The 19016-nt window shown below is 48.7% G+C and overlaps 4 protein-coding genes and 1 long non-coding RNA gene across 8 annotated transcripts; 2 read left to right on the forward strand and 3 right to left on the reverse strand.

The window, feature by feature from the left end:
* Positions 1-434: 434 nt before the first annotated feature.
* LOC129601038 (uncharacterized) lies at positions 435-2987 on the reverse strand. 4 transcript variants are annotated; one of them, XM_055499738.1, is made up of 3 exons: positions 2486-2987; positions 1294-2058; positions 435-1001 (listed from the first exon to the last, which is right to left on the reverse strand). In XM_055499738.1, the coding sequence occupies exons 2-3, from the start codon at positions 1917-1919 to the stop codon at positions 824-826; spliced, it is 804 nt and encodes a 267-aa protein (XP_055355713.1). In that variant the 5' UTR covers positions 1920-2058; positions 2486-2987; the 3' UTR covers positions 435-823. The 4 variants fall into 4 exon arrangements, with proteins under 4 accessions (XP_055355713.1, XP_055355710.1, XP_055355711.1 ...); XM_055499735.1 differs by having other exon boundaries at positions 2422-2987; XM_055499736.1 differs by having other exon boundaries at positions 2146-2987.
* Positions 2708-3799, reverse strand: LOC129601047 (uncharacterized protein K02A2.6-like). The gene has a single exon (XM_055499753.1). It carries the CDS (start codon positions 3797-3799, stop codon positions 2708-2710), a length of 1092 nt encoding a protein of 363 aa, XP_055355728.1.
* A 3363-nt stretch (positions 3800-7162) lies between these two features.
* LOC129601037 (uncharacterized) lies at positions 7163-7909 on the forward strand. Its single transcript, XR_008692187.1, has 3 exons — positions 7163-7308; positions 7378-7601; positions 7661-7909. It is a non-coding gene; the product is annotated as an uncharacterized LOC129601037 (long non-coding RNA).
* Positions 7910-8068: 159 nt separating this feature from the next.
* LOC129601049 (mucin-5AC-like) lies at positions 8069-14969 on the reverse strand. Its single transcript, XM_055499754.1, has 6 exons — positions 14349-14969; positions 13112-13447; positions 10951-12408; positions 10090-10608; positions 9403-9566; positions 8069-8719 (listed from the first exon to the last, which is right to left on the reverse strand). The coding sequence occupies exons 2-6, from the start codon at positions 13347-13349 to the stop codon at positions 8465-8467; spliced, it is 2634 nt and encodes an 877-aa protein (XP_055355729.1). The 5' UTR covers positions 13350-13447; positions 14349-14969; the 3' UTR covers positions 8069-8464.
* A 635-nt stretch (positions 14970-15604) lies between these two features.
* On the forward strand, positions 15605-18619 carry LOC129601036 (A-kinase anchor protein 7-like). Its single transcript, XM_055499733.1, has 4 exons — positions 15605-15937; positions 16477-16539; positions 16815-17130; positions 17905-18619. Exons 1-4 carry the CDS (start codon positions 15625-15627, stop codon positions 18350-18352), a joined length of 1140 nt encoding a protein of 379 aa, XP_055355708.1. The 5' UTR covers positions 15605-15624; the 3' UTR covers positions 18353-18619.
* Positions 18620-19016: the final 397 nt, after the last annotated feature.

A 19016-nucleotide genomic window follows, 5' to 3' on the forward strand; every position in this document is an offset into this window, starting at 1 on the left:
TTCATTCCGCCGCTTTTTAGCGTTTCTTCCTCACACTGTCGTTGTCGTAAACGTGTTGTTGAAGGATGCACTGATTACATGGGATTCAGTGGTGGTCAACGTTGCACGCTCACCACGTGTGCTCGACCTTTCGCAGTAGCAGCCCTCTGCGAGAGCTGACCATCAGGTCGATCCCAATTGCCATGCAAGCCGCTTATGCAAGTTCACCTTCTAAAGCGTTCAATAAATTATAACTTTAAGTACATAGTTTCACATTTTTGTCGAATTTCGCGAAGTCGAAATCAATTCCAGTGCCCTTTGTCAGTAATAATTTATCACAACCAAAATAACAGATTGGTAACAATGAAAGTGTATAATTATTTGTACAGTTGTGTTTGTGCTTTAACACCAATCAGCGTTTCATCATGTTCTGTTTCCTCGCCACAGAATAAACCACAATGTTCCTTCGTAACTTTCTCCAACAACGCGCGTTAAACATTTGAACGAAAGAAAAAAACAGACAAGGTCAAAAACATGATGGTCGAAAACACGTCATATCATCGCAACGCACAGAATGCAGTACAAGCGTTCTAGCGATACGAACAACAAATCAAAAATAGATAAATATTACTGATAAATAACGAAAGTACCAGTGGAAAACGCTTACATACTGCAAAGTAAACAACGCCTGCAAACTAATCGTTATGGTCAAATTTTGCATCTCCAAAACATACAGCATTGCAGATTATTTGTAATTCTAACCCTAAAATAATGAGTTAAATGAAAAAAGCCCAGGAAGCCATACGCCATTGAGGCTTTGACATCCGATCTTTGTCGGCGCGTATTATGGTTGATAAGCAACACCGGCAAAACGGTGATACTGTTCAGTAGCGATAAGGTCGCAGATGCCATCCAAAACCGCCCGGGTCAAACGATTGAAGCAACTCACATCCAACGAACGCAAGTCGTTGTAATCGCCCCGATATATAAGAAGTGTGGGTTCCGTAAACTGGTTTTGAAACCTGCAACAGCATTTCGGGGGTAATACACTCGACAGCGAATCCATTACTTGTAAAGTGGAGTAATTGCGCGATTCTAGGAATAAACTAATTAGGAGGCCCGGTACAAAATGGGATACATACTAAAACTTTTGCTTTCGCGCACTCCGAATCACTTTTTTGCAATAATTTATGCCATTCTAAAGCTAAGTAATTTGTATGCATTGTTCTGAAAACCGTTTGAGTGCGCAACATCTGGTTACCGAGATATGACGAACTAAAACGGGCAAAAAGTTTAAACGAGCGCATGACTTACACATTGATCACACATCGAAACAGCAATAAGTGACGATAGCTCGATCTGTCTCCTCCGTTCTTGCAGTAGTTTAAGCAGCCTTTAATCGTCGCAGCCACCCTCCGCCGGATGTCATCATTGACCCCGGAGAATCCATCACTCAGAACCGCGATCAAACTGCTAAAAATATCCTTCGGATCCGCAAGACAGTCCACGTCGGTGCGGACGATTGTTACGGGCAGGAGAAGGCTAGAACTAAAGCGACAACACTCGGTACTTATCGCATCAAGATCTGCCACGTTGCGAATCTTGTAATTGTCCAGGCGCAGCCAACGGCAGCGCTGACTGCTCCACAGTAGCGATAAATTGCACTTATGAGAACGGCAGCATATCCACTGAAGACGACGAGGGATTTCCCCCCTGTTACCGCGGTGCCAGTACTCGGGAAGGACTTCCTCGCTACGATGCCAGAACCACGGACACAGGGCGTTCTCCGTTTGCGCTTCGCAGTCTTTCAGGCACAGCAACAGCAACGATACACCGTTGTTTTTAAAGATGCTCAGCAAGTGACGAATTTGGTAGTGGTTGGGAATAAAGTGACGAAGTGTAAGAATCTTGGTGCGACCGGTTAGAGTCGTTTGCAGCATAGTGGACAGTTTTGCTTCCGCTTCCTGGTGTCGGCGGTATTCGTAAGGTACATAACCGCCCTTTTGAACTCGACAGCTGATCTCCACATGACCAATTAGCTTACTTCGCGATATAATTGTATTCCATGATGAACACACTCTGTAAGCGAACAGTTAATTGTAATAACCTTTATACTTGCATGGATACGAGGATATTAGACACAAGTTTTACGATGGTCTGTTATACACTTGCGCGAATGGTTGTGGGATCTAAGCTCGAATGCAGAGATGATAAGGAAACCTAAAATTTATTCTGGGCGCGGCGCACGAGGGGCGGCAGCGTAAAAAAATATGCAGTAGCCCAATAGCGCCGGAGCAATTAATCGCCTTGATTGTCTGTCAACGGGAACTCTGGGATAGGTTAGTAGTTTGACGCGATAATAATTTTTGGGGGATTCGAAGGGGAATACGTTTTAAACCGACAGCAGCAGTAATTATCATTTATTCTTAACTTCACACGTACACAGGTACAAACACAATAAGCTGAAAATTAATATTTTGACACGGAAGCACAATGATTACCATACTTAGACAATAAAGATGACTGTTTGGTAAGGTTTCTTATGTGTCGTGACGTGATAATAAATGTATATTTATTATCGAACTCGCAGGTCGCTGACTGAATGTCAGCAAAGCACAACAATGACAGGCAACTTCTATGTTGCTATGCAAAAGGTCATGTGTATACACTGCACATATCTGACACCTCCCCCAGTGGGGAGACCCACTCAGCTAAAGCCAAAACAAAGCTAGCGCCCGAATTTCGGATCCGCGATTAGTCGATCCGGTTCTTTTCTGTCTCTTCCGCTTCGTCGCACTTCTGGTTCCGGTGGCTTCAGTTGAGAACTGGTATCAGTTATCGCTTCAGGAACGCGTGGCGTTTTCTTAGCATTCTTCACATTCGCTGGCTTCACTGGTTTGGCGCTATCAACATTCGGTAATGTAAGTTCAGGTGCTTTACCAGTAGCGATCTGTCCACCAGCATCCTGCTTTGTGACCGCTTCCGGAAAGGCATCGTTAGGCAGTGCAGCCGTCTGCACTGGCGATGCGACTAGTACTTTCGGTACATCCGGTGTCTTCGGTGCGGCAGGTGCGACAAGTGCAGCTGGCGGATTCGGTAGTGCACGCTCGTCTGGGTGCAGCCAATGCCTCGGTCGCATCTGATTTTCGTGCCTTCGCAGGTCAATTCCGTTGACCAGGACAACCCAGATGCGGGTACCTTCACGTCTGACCAGCTGTCCACGCTGCCAGTCAACTGCGCGATTCGGACGGTAATCACGTACCATTACGTAATCGCCAACTTGGAAATGCTTCTCCTGTGTCCGTTGGTCGAAATTTTGCTGGTAACGCTTCCGGTTACGCTCTATTGTTGTCATCAGCACCGGCACCAGCAAGTCCAGCTGACCACGCAGTTTGCGGCTCAGAAACAGTTCCGCTGGCGACTTGCCAGTTGTGGCCTGTGGCGCGTTGCGGTACCGGAACAGGAATTCCCGCAGAGCTGTGGGCAATGGCTTCCGGTCGGCAATCAGCTTGCTGATTCCGTCCTTAAAAGTTTGAACGTAGCGCTCCGCCTGGCCGTTCGACTGTGGGTGGCCAGGTGGAGTCCGAAGATGTCGGATGCCGTGAACCGTGCAGAAATCGGCAAACTCTTGCGAGGTGAACTGCGTACCGTTATCGGTGACGATTTCGGTGCAGGCTCCGTAACGGCTGAACAGGTTCAGGAGGGCCTCCAGAACGCCGTCGGACGTGGCGTGTTTCATCTGGACCACCTCCGGCCACTTCGACATGGCGTCCACAATCACCAGCAGCATTGTGCCGTGAAATGGACCGGCGAAGTCCATATGGAGCCGCTTCCAAGGTGCATGCGGCACTTCCCACTGCGCCAGCGGGAGACTTTGGCCGTTTCCTTCGCGCGTTCAGTGCAGATTTGGCATTCACTGGACATTCGTTCGATGTCCTTGTCCATGTTAGGCCACCAGCAGTATCCTCGCGCTTCACCATTCATCTTCCCCGCCCCATGTGGGCGCCATGAAGGTATTCCAGGATCTGCTGCCGGTGTTTCGATGGCACGACGGTCCGGGATCCCCAGCATACGCAGCCGTTGATGGTGACGAGCTCATGCTCAAGTCGCTTGTAGGGACGCGCTAGGGCATCAACCGTCGACGGCCAGCCGTTCATGACGTATCCATACACGGTGGACAGTTCCGGATCTCTGGCCGTTTCTTCGGCAATCGCTTCCACCGACACCGGAAAACGCGACACGTTGTCGACGTGGACAGCGTTGACCACACTGTCCATCCCCAGGCCGGGCAGGCCATCCAGCTGGGTCGAATGCAGTGGTAGGCGGCTCAGTCCGTCAGCTTGGCCAAACTCCTCGGTGCGGCGGTATTCGATGCTGAACGAATATCCCATCAGCATCAGCGCCCACCGTTGGAGGCGGTTTGCAGTCACCACCGGCACTCCTTTCCGTTGACCAAACACACTGAGCAGCGGTTTGTGGTCAGTGCACAAAGTGAACTCGCGCCCAGCGATATATTGATGGAACTTCCGGCACCCAAACACCAGTGCCAGGGCCTCTTTTTCTATCTGGCCATAGTTCTTCTCGGCGGCTGTGAGCGTCTTCGAGGCGTGTGCGATTGGCCGTTCCGTTCCGTCCGGGAAACAGTGACAGATGACGGCGCCAACGCCGTATTGCGACGCGTCCGCGGCGAGGACCAGCGGCATCCGCGGGTCGTAATGAACCAGGAACGTCGCGCGGACAATCTGCTCCTTTAAGGACAGGAACTGCGTTTCGCAGTCCTTGGACCAGGACCAGGGGACTCCGGCCTTGAGGAGGTTGTGGAACGGCGCACATTTCCCGGACAGGTCGCGAACGAACTTCCCGTAATGGTTGACCAGACCCAGGAACGCTCGGAGTTCGCTGATGTTGGTCGGACGGGCCATGTCGCGGAGTGCCTTGACGCGGTCCTGGGAAATGTGGCGACCACGGTGGTCCACCACGAACCCCAGGTACTCCACGGAGTCCTGAAGGAAGAAGCATTTGCTGCGCTTCAGCGTGAAACCGTGCTCTTCCAGGCGTTGGAGGACTTTCTCCAGGTTTCGGAGGTGCTCCTCTTCCGTCGCCCCGGTGACAATGATGTCGTCGAGGTAAATGGCGACTCCCTCGCATCCCTGGAGGACGCTCTCCATGATCTGCTGGAACACGGAAGGACCGCAGGCGACACCGAAGGGGAGTCGGTTGTACCGGAACAACCCCTTGTGCGTGTTTATTACCACCAGGCTCTTGCTTTCTTCATCTAGCTCCACCTGGGCGTACGCTTCCGCCAGGTCCAACGGACTGAATTGCTTCCCTCCGTTCAGTTTCGCGAACAGCTCATCGGGCGTCGGCAGCGGGTACTGCTGGACGTCGAGAGCGTCGTTGAGTCCCGTGCTAAGGTCGGCACAGGTGCGGATGTCTCCAGCCCGTTTCTGCGCCGTCACCACTGGAGCTGCCCAGTCGGCCCGTTCCACTGGTGTAAGGATGCCCCTCTCGACCAGGCGATCCAGGTCGCGCTCCAGTGCTTCGCGGAAGGCAAATGGGACTGGTCGAGCTTTCCGGAATACAGGCGTCGCGCCTGGCTTCAAGTGCAGGTGAGCCTTGTAATGTTTGCAATGGCCCAGTTCGTCACGGAAAACAGCACTGTGCTTCTTCAGCAGCTGTTCCACCTCCAGTGTGCCGGAAACTGTGGACACCATGGTCGACTGCAGGTCCCGCAGACTCAGTCGGCTGAGGTCCAAGGAGCGGATCCAGTCCCTACCCAGCACGTTTCCCCCTGTCGCCACAACCACAATCGGCAGTGCCTTGCGAGTGCGTGCGTGGGTGACTTCCACGGTCGCAGTACCAATAACCTTCAGCGTGTGCCCCGTGAAGCTCCGTAAAGTGTTCGTATACGGTGACAGCTTCGGTGATCCGATTGATCGCCACGTGTCGGCCGTAAAGATGGTCAGACTGGATCCGGTGTCCAGTACGGGTGACACGGGCACGCCGTTCAGCTTGAGTGGTACGTGGATGGATCGTCCACCCGTCGTGTCTACCGACAGGACGTCGAATTCCTCCTCCACCAGGAATGTCCGCCGCCCATCTCTTCGTTGCTGCGCTGCAGGTTGCTTTCCGCTCCGACACACCTTCGCGATGTGCCCTTTTTTACCGCAGCTTTTGCAGGCAAGATCTTTCGCCCAGCACTGTGACCTCTCGTGCTGCATGGAGCCACATCCATCGCACGCATCTCTCGCGGGAGCTGGCTTTCGGTCAGGACGGCTGCTACGGTTCTGCATGCCGCCGCGTCCACGACCGCGTCCTCTGCTGGTGCCGCCACCGCCACTCCGGGCATTGTCGACGCGCGCCACATCCGGCGCTGTCTGACCTTTCCTGTTGGACTTGCGCAGCTCATATTCTTCACAAATCTCCAGTGCTTTCTCCAACGTGTTGTACGTTTGGGACTGGAGGTGTTGCCGTGTGGTGTCGCTCAAAATTCCGTTGAGGAAAGTAGCGGACATATTCTTTTCTAGCACGTCCGCAGGGAATCCGCAGGGAAATGCCTTTCGGCGCAGCCGGTTCGAAAATTCTAGCAGCGACTCGCCCTGCTCCTGCTGGAGTTTAAAGTAGTTGGCCCACTCCGTAGCAGCGTTTGTTTTCTTCACAAATGCGTGCTCTAGCTTGTCCACAAGTTGCGAAGTGGTGAAATTGTCGGGATTCGTAGGCAAACACATTGAAAACAGCATTTCCCCGGCGTCAATTCCAAGGGAGTCCAGAAGCAGGTACTTCTGATCCTCCGGGTCGGTGACCTTGCGCAGTTTCACAAAATTCTGATATTGGAATTGCCACCATCGCCATGTCATCTTCGCGGGTTCAAACTTGATCAGCCCTGATCCAGCCTTCTCGCTGGACGTCGTGGGGACTGATGGCGAAGCAGGCGATGTCGATGTCGTGAGAGACATTATAAGGTGTGTAGGGAATTAGACCGCGTGAGGTCTTGTGTCCTTCACGCCAGTTTGTCGTGACGTGATAATAAATGTATATTTATTATCGAACTCGCAGGTCGCTGACTGAATGTCAGCAAAGCACAACAATGACAGGCAACTTCTATGTTGCTATGCAAAAGGTCATGTGTATACACTGCACATATCTGACATTATGGTCGATAGATCATTTTGGTGTTGACTAAGTTGACAGTTGTTACCCGTTTCGCCCGTTACAGCCCGGCCCGCATCAGTTACGCCAGGTATTCAAAATCTTCAGGCATTAGTGGTGTTTAGTTTGTAAAGATATGAAATCTTACCTTCGGGCTCGCGCTTGCTGGTGAATGTCCAGGTGAGAAATAATTTCTTGAAGCACGTGCTGTGGAAGATGGCTCACCATTTTAACGACAAGTTTCTTTAGAACGATTGTGCTGCGATGGGTGGCAATTATTCAGTAATACTACGCCACCTGATGAAAACCTTCAGTTCGACTACGCCCTACGTCCTACACAACCGTAAAATCCTAAAACATCCTGCGAACCGCGAAAGTGTGGGTGTCTCAGTCTGTGTAAGATTTCTTACCTAATGCGGATCTCAATCTCATCGGTACGCAAGTACTCAATTAAACCAAGTGGCGGGCAAAAGGTCAGTGGCTCAAACAGCGGTATTGCGATGAACAATAGAGAGCATCCTTCTTTCTACAGGCCGGCATCCGGAGCCTAGTAATAGCGTGCTGCAGTATCGGTTAATGTACAAAATAATAGCGCTTACTGAGCCTTATTCTCACAATAAAGTTCAAAGCGTGTACAAACCTTTTTGACACACCGGGCTGTCCGCTATCGCTGATGCGAGCTTCGTGATCAGAAATTAGTTGTGAAATCTATGATTATGTTGGTCCAGGAAATGCCCTATTTTATACCTTGCACACTTGTGACCTCGCTGAGAACAAAACTTATCCGCATATTCACTTGTTCCTGTAAACAGTTATATTATAATAATTATACCGCGTCTCTGTACCTGTACGTACTTGTACACCTGAATCACGATTTTCCCTAACGTTAAAAATCTGTGAAACAATCGGTGCCTAGAACGACCAACTACTTCTCGCAGTAAATTCACTTTTACTTTGTACATGAAACAAAAACACTGAAATCTTAAAACCCAACAAGCATTTTTTCTCGAAGACATAATATCCCTTTTGACGCAGTAACATCCAGTCCAGTGAAGCGCGAAAATAATAACCAAAACTCAAAAAGAAACCGAGAAGAGATAAATAGCTAAAAGAACAGAGTTAAAAACATCTCCAAGTGCAAACATTTAAACAAACCGCCCCAATACTCCTTTTGGTCAAATCGGTACCCCCACAAACAATAAACCACACCCCCATCCTCCCTGAAGCACACAAGACTCCTGATTGAGCGAAAACACACACCGATGCGAACCACAAATGGATTTTATTGGCACATTTTGAGATGGCCGTTGTCCGTCTCCCGGGGGGCGGTGGGCGCTCAGCTGGCGGCCTCCATGGGCACGGCGTCCACGTGATTGGCCACCACCGCCGGCGGCGACGGGGCGCCGACTGAGATCAGGTCGGCGGCGGTGGGGGGCGGCGGAGCGGGGGTGACGGGGGGCGGGAGCTTCTTGAGGACCTCCTGGGCGCTCGGTGCCGCCGCCGACGGCGGGAGCAGTTTGACCTCGGAGGACGGCAGGGTGCTGCAGCTGCCGATCTTGTGCTCCACCAGCGTCACCACTTTCAACGGGCCCTGAAATTGGAGATTCTTCTGTTAGCCTCTTGCCTCGTCTTTTTTTCCGTCGGATATTTTCGTATTTTCCGTGTTTTTTTTCGTATTTCCCGTTTTTTGTTTCCTTTTCGGTCAGTAACATTGTAGAATATAATTTCAAAATTTAAATGTAAAAATTCTATGGAATTTGAATTTAAAAAATTCATCTTGTAAAATAACTACCGAATAAAAACTGTAAAAAGCCGTGAAAAAACAAAAACCGGTAGCCTTCTCCTTCGCCTTTATTCCGTCCGATAATTGCAGAATATAATTTAGAAATTCTGCAAGCAAGATTTTTCTCAAATTCAGTTTCAACAGAATTTTTCAAAATTTAAATTAATTTAATCTCGACAAAGACAAATTAAGCTTACAAATATCTACCCAATAAAAAATTGGAAAACGTCATTCAGCTTCAGATGTAGCTGCGTATTTTCAAACAACATTATTAATAATAACAGCCTGACAGTTTTACCTAATAAATTCATGCAACTCAATCTGCAAAAAAAATGTTTTTATGGTACAAGTAGCTTATTTATCCTATAAAAAAATTTTCGATTGGAAGCAGTAGTCATAATTTAAGAGACTGGCAGACAAATGCAAGAATACTGACTAACTGGTTGTAGTCGTCTGATGCCACTGCACTACAACGTCTGACAATAACTTACATTAGCCGGATGCGTAATCGGTGGGGTTTTTAATCGGGACGCGGGATTGGCCGCCACGGCGGTGTTGATGACGGTGAAGCTCTCCGCCTTGGTGGTTTTCGACTGGGCAATACTGGGTGCGGCGGCGGCAGGCGCCGGGCCAGCGACGAGGTAGTTTATTGAGTCTGCAAACGAATGAGCACAAAAAATTACAATTAAGAACAGTCCAGCTTTGGCAAAGCGGCGATGTGCATGTAAGTAGAGTATGTATTTAGAGTAGAGCAGAGCTGCAAACTGTATGACTTATTAATTTTATTTTATAAGCGAATTTTTAATGATCTAGAATCCAGATTAACCCTGCCAATTTAATCTTACTAATCGTATTTAATTTTTATTAATCTTAGAAATATTTTTCTAAATTTTATTTCTGCAAATTTTAATTTTATTCGCGCAGTTTTGTTTTCGGAAATTTTTTTATTAATTTTTTAAATTTCGATTTCCCATGTGTTCGGATTTTAGCTCGTTTTGCTATGTTTCTGCGTAATACTCGTATATACATACTTCTATGGCAATACATCCATTAAGAATTTAGTCAAATTAATTACGCAAATCCAAATCAAAAATTTTTAAATCATAGCTGCGTGAATGCGTCCGCAAAAAAATGTAAATCCACCCGAATTACTGGTTAAAAGTTACGCTAACGCGTACTTCGATCAGGCTTTTCTTCGAGACTTCCGGTTAATCCCAAGGAAATCCCCGAATCCAACGACGACGTACTGCTCTCCCCGTTGGCGACAGTGGGCTGATGCGGGCCCAACGGATGCGGGAGCAGCGGCGACGGCATGGCTTTGGGAGTCCTCCGCCCGGTGGGCACCGCCGCCGCCGGCGACGGACTGCGAACCTCGCCCGCCCCGGCCGGCGAGCGCGCCAAAGGCGTGCCCGCCCGCACCGGCACGACGGCCACCGGCAACACGTTCCCCGTCAGCGCCACCGCCGTGGTGCTGGCCGTCGACGTCACGGCCGCCGGGGCGCTCCACACCAGCGGCGACGAGCTGGTGCGCGTTAATCCCGGTGAGGTCAGCGCGAACACCGTGATGAAGGTCGGCGCCGTGGAAGTGGGCACGTCCATGGAAGACTCGCTCAGGGATTTAGGCGCGATGGTGCGGTGGTCCTTATTGAGGAGCAGGACCCCGCCGGCCGCTCCGGGGACGCCGGGATGGCGGCCATCTCCTCGATCCCGTTGGTTTAATTTTTATTAATCTTAGAAATATTTTTCTAAATTTTATTTCTGCAAATTTTAATTTTATTCGCGCAGTTTTGTTTTCGGAAATTTTTTTATTAATTTTTTAAATTTCGATTTCCCATGTGTTCGGATTTTAGCTCGTTTTGCTATGTTTCTGCGTAATACTCGTATATACATACTTCTATGGCAATACATCCATTAAGAATTTAGTCAAATTAATTACGCAAATCCAAATCAAAAATTTTTAAATCATAGCTGCGTGAATGCGTCCGCAAAAAAATGTAAATCCACCCGAATTACTGGTTAAAAGTTACGCTAACGCGTACTTCGATCAGGCTTTTCTTCGAGACTTCCGGTTAATCCCAAGGAAATCCCCGAATCCAACGACGACGTACTGCTCTCCCCGTTGGCGACAGTGGGCTGATGCGGGCCCAACGGATGCGGGAGCAGCGGCGACGGCATGGCTTTGGGAGTCCTCCGCCCGGAGGGCACCGCCGCCGCCGGCGACGGACTGCGAACCTCGCCCGCCCCGGCCGGCGAGCGCGCCAAAGGCGTGCCCGCCCGCACCGGCACGACGGCCACCGGCAACACGTTCCCCGTCAGCGCCACCGCCGTGGTGCTGGCCGTCGACGTCACGGCCGCCGGGGCGCTCCACACCAGCGGCGACGAGCTGGTGCGCGTTAATCCCGGTGAGGTCAGCGCGAACACCGTGATGAAGGTCGGCGCCGTGGAAGTGGGCACGTCCATGGAAGACTCGCTCAGGGATTTAGGCGCGATGGTGCGGTGGTCCTTATTGAGGAGCAGGACCCCGCCGGCCGCTCCGGGGGACGCCGGGATGGCGGCCATCTCCTCGATCCCGTTGGTGGCCTCGACTTTCTTCCGTTTCCGCGGACGGGAGGGTTTCTTGTCCACCTCCAGGGGCGGCGGGATGGGCGGCTCCAGTTCCGCGAGTTTCTTCTTCTTGGTGCGTTTGGCGGGTTGCGACGGCGCCGCCGGCGGGGTGGCGGGCGCCGCGGCGGACGTGGAGGCCCCGGATGCTTCCGAGCTCTGCAGGAGATTCACCAAAAGAGGACTGGTCAGGGCGATATTGCGCTGGTGTGCGGCTTTCGTCGGACTGGCGGCTTTCGCTGTCCCCGCGGACCGGCCGGGGGTCTCACGGGCAGCGGCGGTGGTGGTCAGTGTCGAGGCGCCGGCCGCTGAGCTGGTCATGGTGTTCTTGAGGGTGTAGGCCACCTTGGTCATGCTAGCGAAGGGAAACGGCCCGGTAGCCGCCGCGTGCCCCATCACCGGGGTGGTCGGGATGGGGATGGGCTGCGAGGTGGTGGCCACGACGTTGGGCTGCAGATCCACCTTGGAGGTGGAGGGCTGGCAGTCGTTGCTGCTGCTACTGCCGCCGCGGTGCGTGGCGATGGAGCTGAGTACATGCTGTAATACTGCCAGGGCGCTGGTGTCCCCGTTGATGGCCGGCGGCGCGTCCAGGGGCGGGGCGGGGAGCGGGGGAGGTAGGAGTTTGGCGGTGGGGGTCTTGCGCGGCCGGCCCTTCTTGTCGGATTTGGGCTTCTTGGCGGGGGGCTCCTGCGGCGCGCCGGAGGTGCTGGGGACTAACTGGACAGTCACCGGGTTGGCCTCGCCCACGCGGACGGTCAGGACGCCCATGCCGGCCAGCTGGTTGTCGGCCTGGGCGGCCAGCGCCTGCAGGCGGGTGGCGGCCGTCGGCGGCAGGACGAAGGTGATGCGCACGCTGTTCCAGGGCTCCACGCGCCGGACATGGATCTGGTTTTCCCCTGGACATATGAAAAAAACTCAAGCATCAGTTTATGGTGAAAGTAGCCAAACATTTTTCCATAAATTAAAATGACAATTAATTTCTTGGTTTGAGCGACAGCCCATAAATATTGCGGTATTTCACGCAAAAACACACCGTAGCTTATCTTTCAGACAAGATATTTCTCACAGTACATGTGAAACGGTAACGCAACGTAGCACAGTGGCAAATGAAAAAACCAGTGCTTTTTCAAGCATTATAAATTTGACACACCGCAGTACATCAACTTAAGTTGCAACGCTATAAAACTTAAACTTTTTTATGTTTCAAATTTTAAATGTAGCTTTTTTCTGTTCTCGTACAGTTTCACATCGTACACAAAATCTAGTACGAAAAATTACACAATCCCGAATATCAGAACCGCATCCAGTATGACGAATACAGCAAAAACACCAATTTGTCGCAACAAATAATTCCTGTAAAAGGCTACCGCGTTGTGCTGCTGGATAACTACGGGAAACTGTCCATTGCGCGAAGTAAAAATTTGATTTTACGGGTGAAATCTTCGGTCTGTCTGTCATCCCGTAACGTTTATTATGCTGCTCACGTCAGTCGCGAATATTACTGACAGGATGATATACAAGATGATATATAAATACAAGAGAGTTTTTACCAACGAAACCGCTGTTGATCACCAGAAATATGCAGATACAGTTACGTACCGATGCGCAGGATGTTGCGGAGATTGCCCTGGAGATTGGAGAGCTGTTGGGGGAACTGGCGATCCTCCATACTGCCCGGCACGGTGAGGACGGCCTCCACCTGCTCCTTACTGCTGGATCCCTCTGTCCCCGTCGTCGTGGTGGAGGAGGAGGACGACGGCGGAGCATCGTGGACAGCGACGGCGGCAGTGGCAGGTGGCAGCGTCGAATGCTCCTGGCCTTCCGAATACTCTTTCATGGCACTGTCGATCAGTCGGCGGCTTACACGGGAGACGGACGGCCACGATCAGCCATCCAGGGAGAACGGCCCCGTCCCGCTAACGGAAGAAGTGCGATCTGCAAAGCAACACACAAATTAAACTGCAGTTCGCGCGTCAAGTTACGAATTTCTCCGCTCGTACCAATCATCGTAACGACTACCGATCGTTTATCAAGATTATTATGGCAACACTATATTGACTGCAGCAGCGAAGATTCAAAAAACAGAACATTCTTTAAAACTAACATAAGAAATTAAGAATTAAAATGTAGTTTTCCCTACCAAGCTAACATGGCATTTCCAACAAAATCCAATTTATGGAATTTTAAAACAAAAAATTTCGATTATTATTGCAATACACTGACAGCAGCGAATGCAATAAAAAGAGAAAAAAGCAGAAAATTACGCAGCACTAAGACCTATTGTTTAAAAGTTAAAATCCCTATTTTCCAAACCAGGTTGAGATGACGCATCGAACTGAAATGAAAGATCCTAAATGTATAAAATAATTTCATTAAATTTTCCTCTTAGCCAGCTACTGTGTTACACAAATTCAACCGTTGTGCCTCATTTTTTTTCCCGATATAACGCGAAATAAAAAAAGCGAATATTAAGTAAAAAAAATGCAAAAATAAAGATGAAATAATCGACAATGAAAAGACGCCAGAAAGCTAAGGATATTTCGAAAATTTCGAGTCTGCGAAATCCACTAAAATTACTGAGAATTTCTCGTTTCGCCATGCATATTTCAAGAGCGATGTGATTCCTAAAGCGTGATCCTATTATAAATGCAGCTGCCCGTCTATTTATGGAGACGACTAAATCCGATTAAGCTGGGCATTCTAATCAAATTAAAAGCGCACGCTTCGCCAGGAACCACATGAAGCGTTCCTGGCGCGAGTTCTCCACATTTGTGATACGAAAAACTCTACAACACAGCACAGCACTGATGATCCCTCCAAAACCCACCGCACTCACAATAAATCTGATAATAATAAATCCCTGAAAGCCTTCAGAATCCCAATCAATGCACTAATCAAAATCCCATTCAAGATGCATAAATTTCCATCAGATTCAATGAAATCACTGCAATCTTCACCAAATCCAGCACACACCCAATGGCTGGCCAAAGCAGGGCTTCTGCACTATTAATCCATTGAAGGTAGCCCCAGATTTCTAATTGGCACACACAGCATCCACACGATGACAAGCCAGCGCGCACACGATCCCAACAAAATAAATTAATCACTCGCGCATACACAGCACACAGGCAGACACAGAGCAATGACGTCAAAATCCCATTGACACTGCTCTAATTAACTGCTGGGCGATTAAACAGCAACGGCATTTCAACGGGATGATGGTGATGTGTTTGGCAGACTAATCGATCAACGGAAGGAAAAATATTCCGAACGGGAGAGAAGACGCCAGGAAAGCGGGAAGAGAAACGGGAAACACACGCTGCGGCCAAAAAGAGAAAATTTTTGCAAGAACAATCGTGTTTTTTTACTTTTGCGCTGATAGCCAAGATCCCTTCAGAACAGGTTTAAGAGCAAATCAACTCTGATCACCATGCGTCCGAATGCAACCGGGAAAATAGCTGAATGCGCCGTGTTTTGTTAATACTACTCATCTCACGGTTTCGCAATTTCGGAATGAAATGGATCGTCGGTGTTTTGGTTTTCCGGTTAAAATAGAATTAAAAAATTGTCAGACAGAATCTAGAAAGTTATGTTTCATCATTTCGCTTTCTGGCCGGAACAGACGGCTTCCCAGGAATTGTTTACGCAGCGGCTGATTACAGTACGAATTGGCCTCCGGCCAAATTTTCTTTAACGGACGCCGTACAGGGATGTGCACGTGCTCCGCAGTGATACGATAACCCGATAAAATCGAGTTGCTTGGAATGGTCATTGATGGCACCTTGTTTATTTGGGTTTTTCGGTCGAAAAATAATTTTTTCATGAAAGAAAATATGCTTCCATGTGGTTTCGAGGGAATTCACGGGTTTGCATTCGAAACTCGATGGAGCTGTGCACTCGGAACTTCCGTTCTGTTTGTGCCGTAGCGAGCCTATGCTGCCGGTGGGTTTCCGGTTGTGTAAAGTAGACGAGAAACTGCCAGCCGACGGCGGTTACTACACGCTACGGTAATAGTGATATGGCTCGTTTCGCTAGTATATCACTGCCATTTAAAGCCTCACAGCGCCTGGTAAAATTGTCCAACACGAAAAAACAGCAACTTCGATGTTATCATGTTATGCGTGTGTTTGGATTGTTCGTCAAATTTCCAGTTTTTTGCGTTTCCACTTTCTGCAACCCTGTTCTCTTGTTCGTCCACTCTTATCTTACGGGATTGTTTCCACATGTTTATTCTGCGTTGTGTGCTGCGAAGAATCATGATGGCTGCGTCAGAACCTGTGAATTTCTCCATGAAATCAGCTGACGCGCCAGTGCTGTGCTTTCCGCGATTAGCATGCGTCTTCCCGTCCGAACGTAGCATGGCTTCTTCACCTGCAGACAGTGTTGGGCTGGATGAACGAATTAATGAAGATACAGCTGCGGAAGGTACGAATAATGATGCCTTACAAAACAGGTTTTAAAGTGAAGCGCACAGTTGGGAATTCGGCTTACTACATTATAATAATTATTGATATCAGGTGGTACTGTAAGGGTGGGTCTCAGATTCGAAGCGAATCTAGTTGCGATACCGCAACTCCACCTCGCGAGGTGGCTTCGCGTACCGTATCTGTAGGCGTGGCCACTGCATACAGCCACCTCGTGCGGTTGAGCAACCGTACCATAGCGAGATTCGCTTTGAATGTGAGACCCACCCTAAGTGTAAGCAGTATGCACTATGCAGCAGGTTTTTGTACATACACTTTACTATCTTTACACGTTACAGTCGTTACTGTTTTCTGATCATAATACCTGAATTAATCAAGGAATTTACATACTATTTTGCACCGTAAGTTGTGTTTTACTGTAAACCACGATTGGTGCAAATTGAAATAATTGTTAATGTTCAGTCAAAATAACCGCCAAATGGACATAATACGTACCTGAATAATGTACTTACATAAGTAAATTTTTGTCGTTGTTTGAAGGTTCTGCACTGGTTATGAAGCGTAATGATACAGACGATGTGGGAGAATTTTTCGCAGTTGCAGGTACGATTCAATTATTTGTTTTATCATTGACGGTATGACCGTATGTACTCTGTACTTACAATCAATAAGAAGTATTTTGCTTTTATTTTATAGATATTTAACGGTATGTACCTAATAAGTAGAACTGTAGAACTAGAAGTATTGGTAGGAAATTACAATTAATAATCGCTCGAAAAGCGGTGAAACTCGGACTTGTATGGAGTCCGAAACGAAATATTGTGTAAATTTTTATGCGGCAACTTGTATCTATTTGTGTATTCTTTTTGAATTTCTAGAGCGAGCCTGTAGTGAGAAGTCCGAGGCGATAGTGTCTCTAAAAGAGCGCATCATTCAAAAGCGGTGCAGTACGGAATTAACCATCCTGCGGCAGCTGCACACGACGACTTCCGGTCGGCCGAAGAAGCCCAAACTGATGCCCAATTATTTCCTGGCGGTGCCCGTCAGCAGTCCGCAGATCCATGCAGCCGCGCAGAACGCACAGGAAGACATTGTCAGCGGCAGTCCGCAACTGCAGCCGGCGCTGATTCCGCTGGCGACACTGCACGTCACGCTGATGGTGATGCGGCTGGAGAATGCCGAGGATGTCGCCAGGTACGTCGGTGGTTCACACAGTGAATGGCGTCTCCGAGTCCGAGTGCGGTTTAGTCAACCATTATTCATAAAATTACTCTGATACTGCTCGCCATAACCGATATTAAAAATTTTGAAATGGCGGAAAACGATATTAACAATAAGAACAGTTTAAGCCGCTGCACGGGGATGAATGGTGTTAATTTTTGGTTTTTTGCGTTAAAAATGTATCGCAGAATTAGTCTCTTAGCTGCACCGTACATAATACGGATACTTTTGATGCATTTATTTTCGAATGCGTTAACGCTCAGCGAAATACGTCATCTGATTTTATACCAACGGAAATAACACTATAGTAATTTTACAGGTACTGTAAAATGCATGTTATTTTGATAACTTTTACTGCATCTTAATGATCTTATAATCACCGTGGTTAACTGCTTTTAAAATTGGTTTTTTTTGTCATCTTGCATGCACACTTTGTCCGTTTGTCGGTATCGATAAAAAAAAATAATAATTTTGGGTTTTCTCACACTGGAACAGCAGTACTGATGGTTTATTCATTGAATGCAGCCATTTGCCGAGTAAGCGTAACCATTGTCACTGTGCAAGGCGCGAAGCAGTGCGATGCTGTGTTTTACGGTCGGAGGATAATGTTCGTAGAACGGTGGCTTTGTACGCGGGGCAAAATATCATTACCATCAAAGTCACTATAGTTTTACTTGTCTGTCTTGCTTAATCTGTTAATTTTGATAATTTTTTGGTTCCTCCCAGTGATGCTTTTTGCGTTTGCAGAGCCTCCGCCACTCTGGACGCCAGCCTCCCCCATCTGCGCGCGCTCTTCCCTTCCACAGCCACCCCGCTATCCCTGTCCTTCCGCGGACTGGACCACTTCCGCCACCAGATCCTCTTCATCAGCCCAGTGGACGATGACGCCCTGGCCCGTCTGCGCCTCCTAGCCGACACCCTGAACGAGCGCTTCGCCGCCGCCGGCCTGCCCTCCACCGACCCGCAGAAGGCCTTCACGCCGCATCTGACGCTGATGAAGTTGTCCCGCGCGCCGCAGCTGCGTCGCCACGGTGTCAAACATATCGAGCCGGCGGTGTATGCCGCCCACCGGGAGGCGGTGTTCGGGGGTGAGAAGGTGTCAAAGGTGCAGTTGCTGGCCATGACCCTGCCGAAGGATAAGGCGACGGGGTATTATTACTGCGCCAAAGAGATCAGTTTGTTCGATGAGGAATGAAGCGTACTTATTTGTTTGTCTCGTAATTCTTGACCGGTGATTTTTGCGGTATCGATGTTTCTCTACTCACAGTGACAGGACAGTGTTGCACATATTTGTAAAAATTTTCAACGGTGTGATTGTTATTACTTGTACAGCGGTTGTCAATTTTATAGTGGAGATTTTCTGTTTTTAGTGTAAAGTACGATCTTGTTGTGCGGCGGAAAAAATTCTGGTAGATCGGTTGTGGAGTTTGTTGTTTCTCAGTGTGCAGTAAAGATCAGTGCAATGAAATCAGATCTGGTTATAAAACTCCCGAATTACTTGCTATTTAAAAAATGGCATTTGAAATATATTATCGGCATGTAGCGCTTGAATTCGGGGGATGACAGCTTTGAAAGTTTGTCAAAATACACTTCGCAATTTTCGATCCCGTTTACTTAACTTTCTGAATTAAAAAATTTTGGTTATGCTTATTAGTAACTCTAGAAAACCCAAGAAACTATAAAAACGTATAAGTAACACTACGTAATGTCGGTAATGATAACATGGGCGTAAAATGCGATACATATGTACTTCGTACTTCCGGCCGTGAAACATTTTCGGTCGCCAACCAACCGCCCTGAGAAACGGATAAGTGACTCACGATTATATTCATCGCCTCTGTTGATTTCGATTTCGCTCT

The sequence above is a fragment of the Paramacrobiotus metropolitanus genome, unplaced genomic scaffold, assembly GCF_019649055.1.
Source record: "Paramacrobiotus metropolitanus isolate TYO unplaced genomic scaffold, Prichtersi_v1.0 Parri_scaffold0000210, whole genome shotgun sequence".
NCBI lineage: Eukaryota > Metazoa > Tardigrada > Eutardigrada > Parachela > Macrobiotidae > Paramacrobiotus > Paramacrobiotus metropolitanus.

Excerpts from the sequence above, each read along its gene's own strand:
- LOC129601049 (XM_055499754.1), bottom strand. The coding sequence starts at position 13,349 with ATGAAAGAGTATTCGGAAGGCCAGGAGCATTCGACGCTGCCACCTGCC. Across the intron at positions 12,409-13,111 it reads CCGCAACATCCTGCGCATCG|GGGAAAACCAGATCCATGTC; the intron begins GTACGTAACTGT and ends TCATATGTCCAG. Across the intron at positions 8,720-9,402 it reads CGATTACGCATCCGGCTAAT|GGCCCGTTGAAAGTGGTGAC; the intron begins GTAAGTTATTGT and ends CTCCAATTTCAG.
- LOC129601036 (XM_055499733.1), top strand. The coding sequence starts at position 15,625 with ATGTTATGCGTGTGTTTGGATTGTTCGTCAAATTTCCAGTTTTTTGCG. Across the intron at positions 16,540-16,814 it reads AGAATTTTTCGCAGTTGCAG|AGCGAGCCTGTAGTGAGAAG; the intron begins GTACGATTCAAT and ends TTGAATTTCTAG. Across the intron at positions 17,131-17,904 it reads AATGCCGAGGATGTCGCCAG|AGCCTCCGCCACTCTGGACG; the intron begins GTACGTCGGTGG and ends TTGCGTTTGCAG.
- LOC129601047 (XM_055499753.1), bottom strand. The coding sequence starts at position 3,799 with ATGGACTTCGCCGGTCCATTTCACGGCACAATGCTGCTGGTGATTGTG.
- LOC129601038 (XM_055499735.1), bottom strand. The coding sequence starts at position 2,483 with ATGGTAATCATTGTGCTTCCGTGTCAAAATATTAATTTTCAGCTTATT. Across the intron at positions 2,059-2,421 it reads CTTATTGTGTTTGTACCTGT|AGTGTGTTCATCATGGAATA; the intron begins GTACGTGTGAAG and ends GTTCGCTTACAG. Across the intron at positions 1,002-1,293 it reads TTTCGATGTGTGATCAATGT|GTTTCAAAACCAGTTTACGG; the intron begins GTAAGTCATGCG and ends ATGCTGTTGCAG.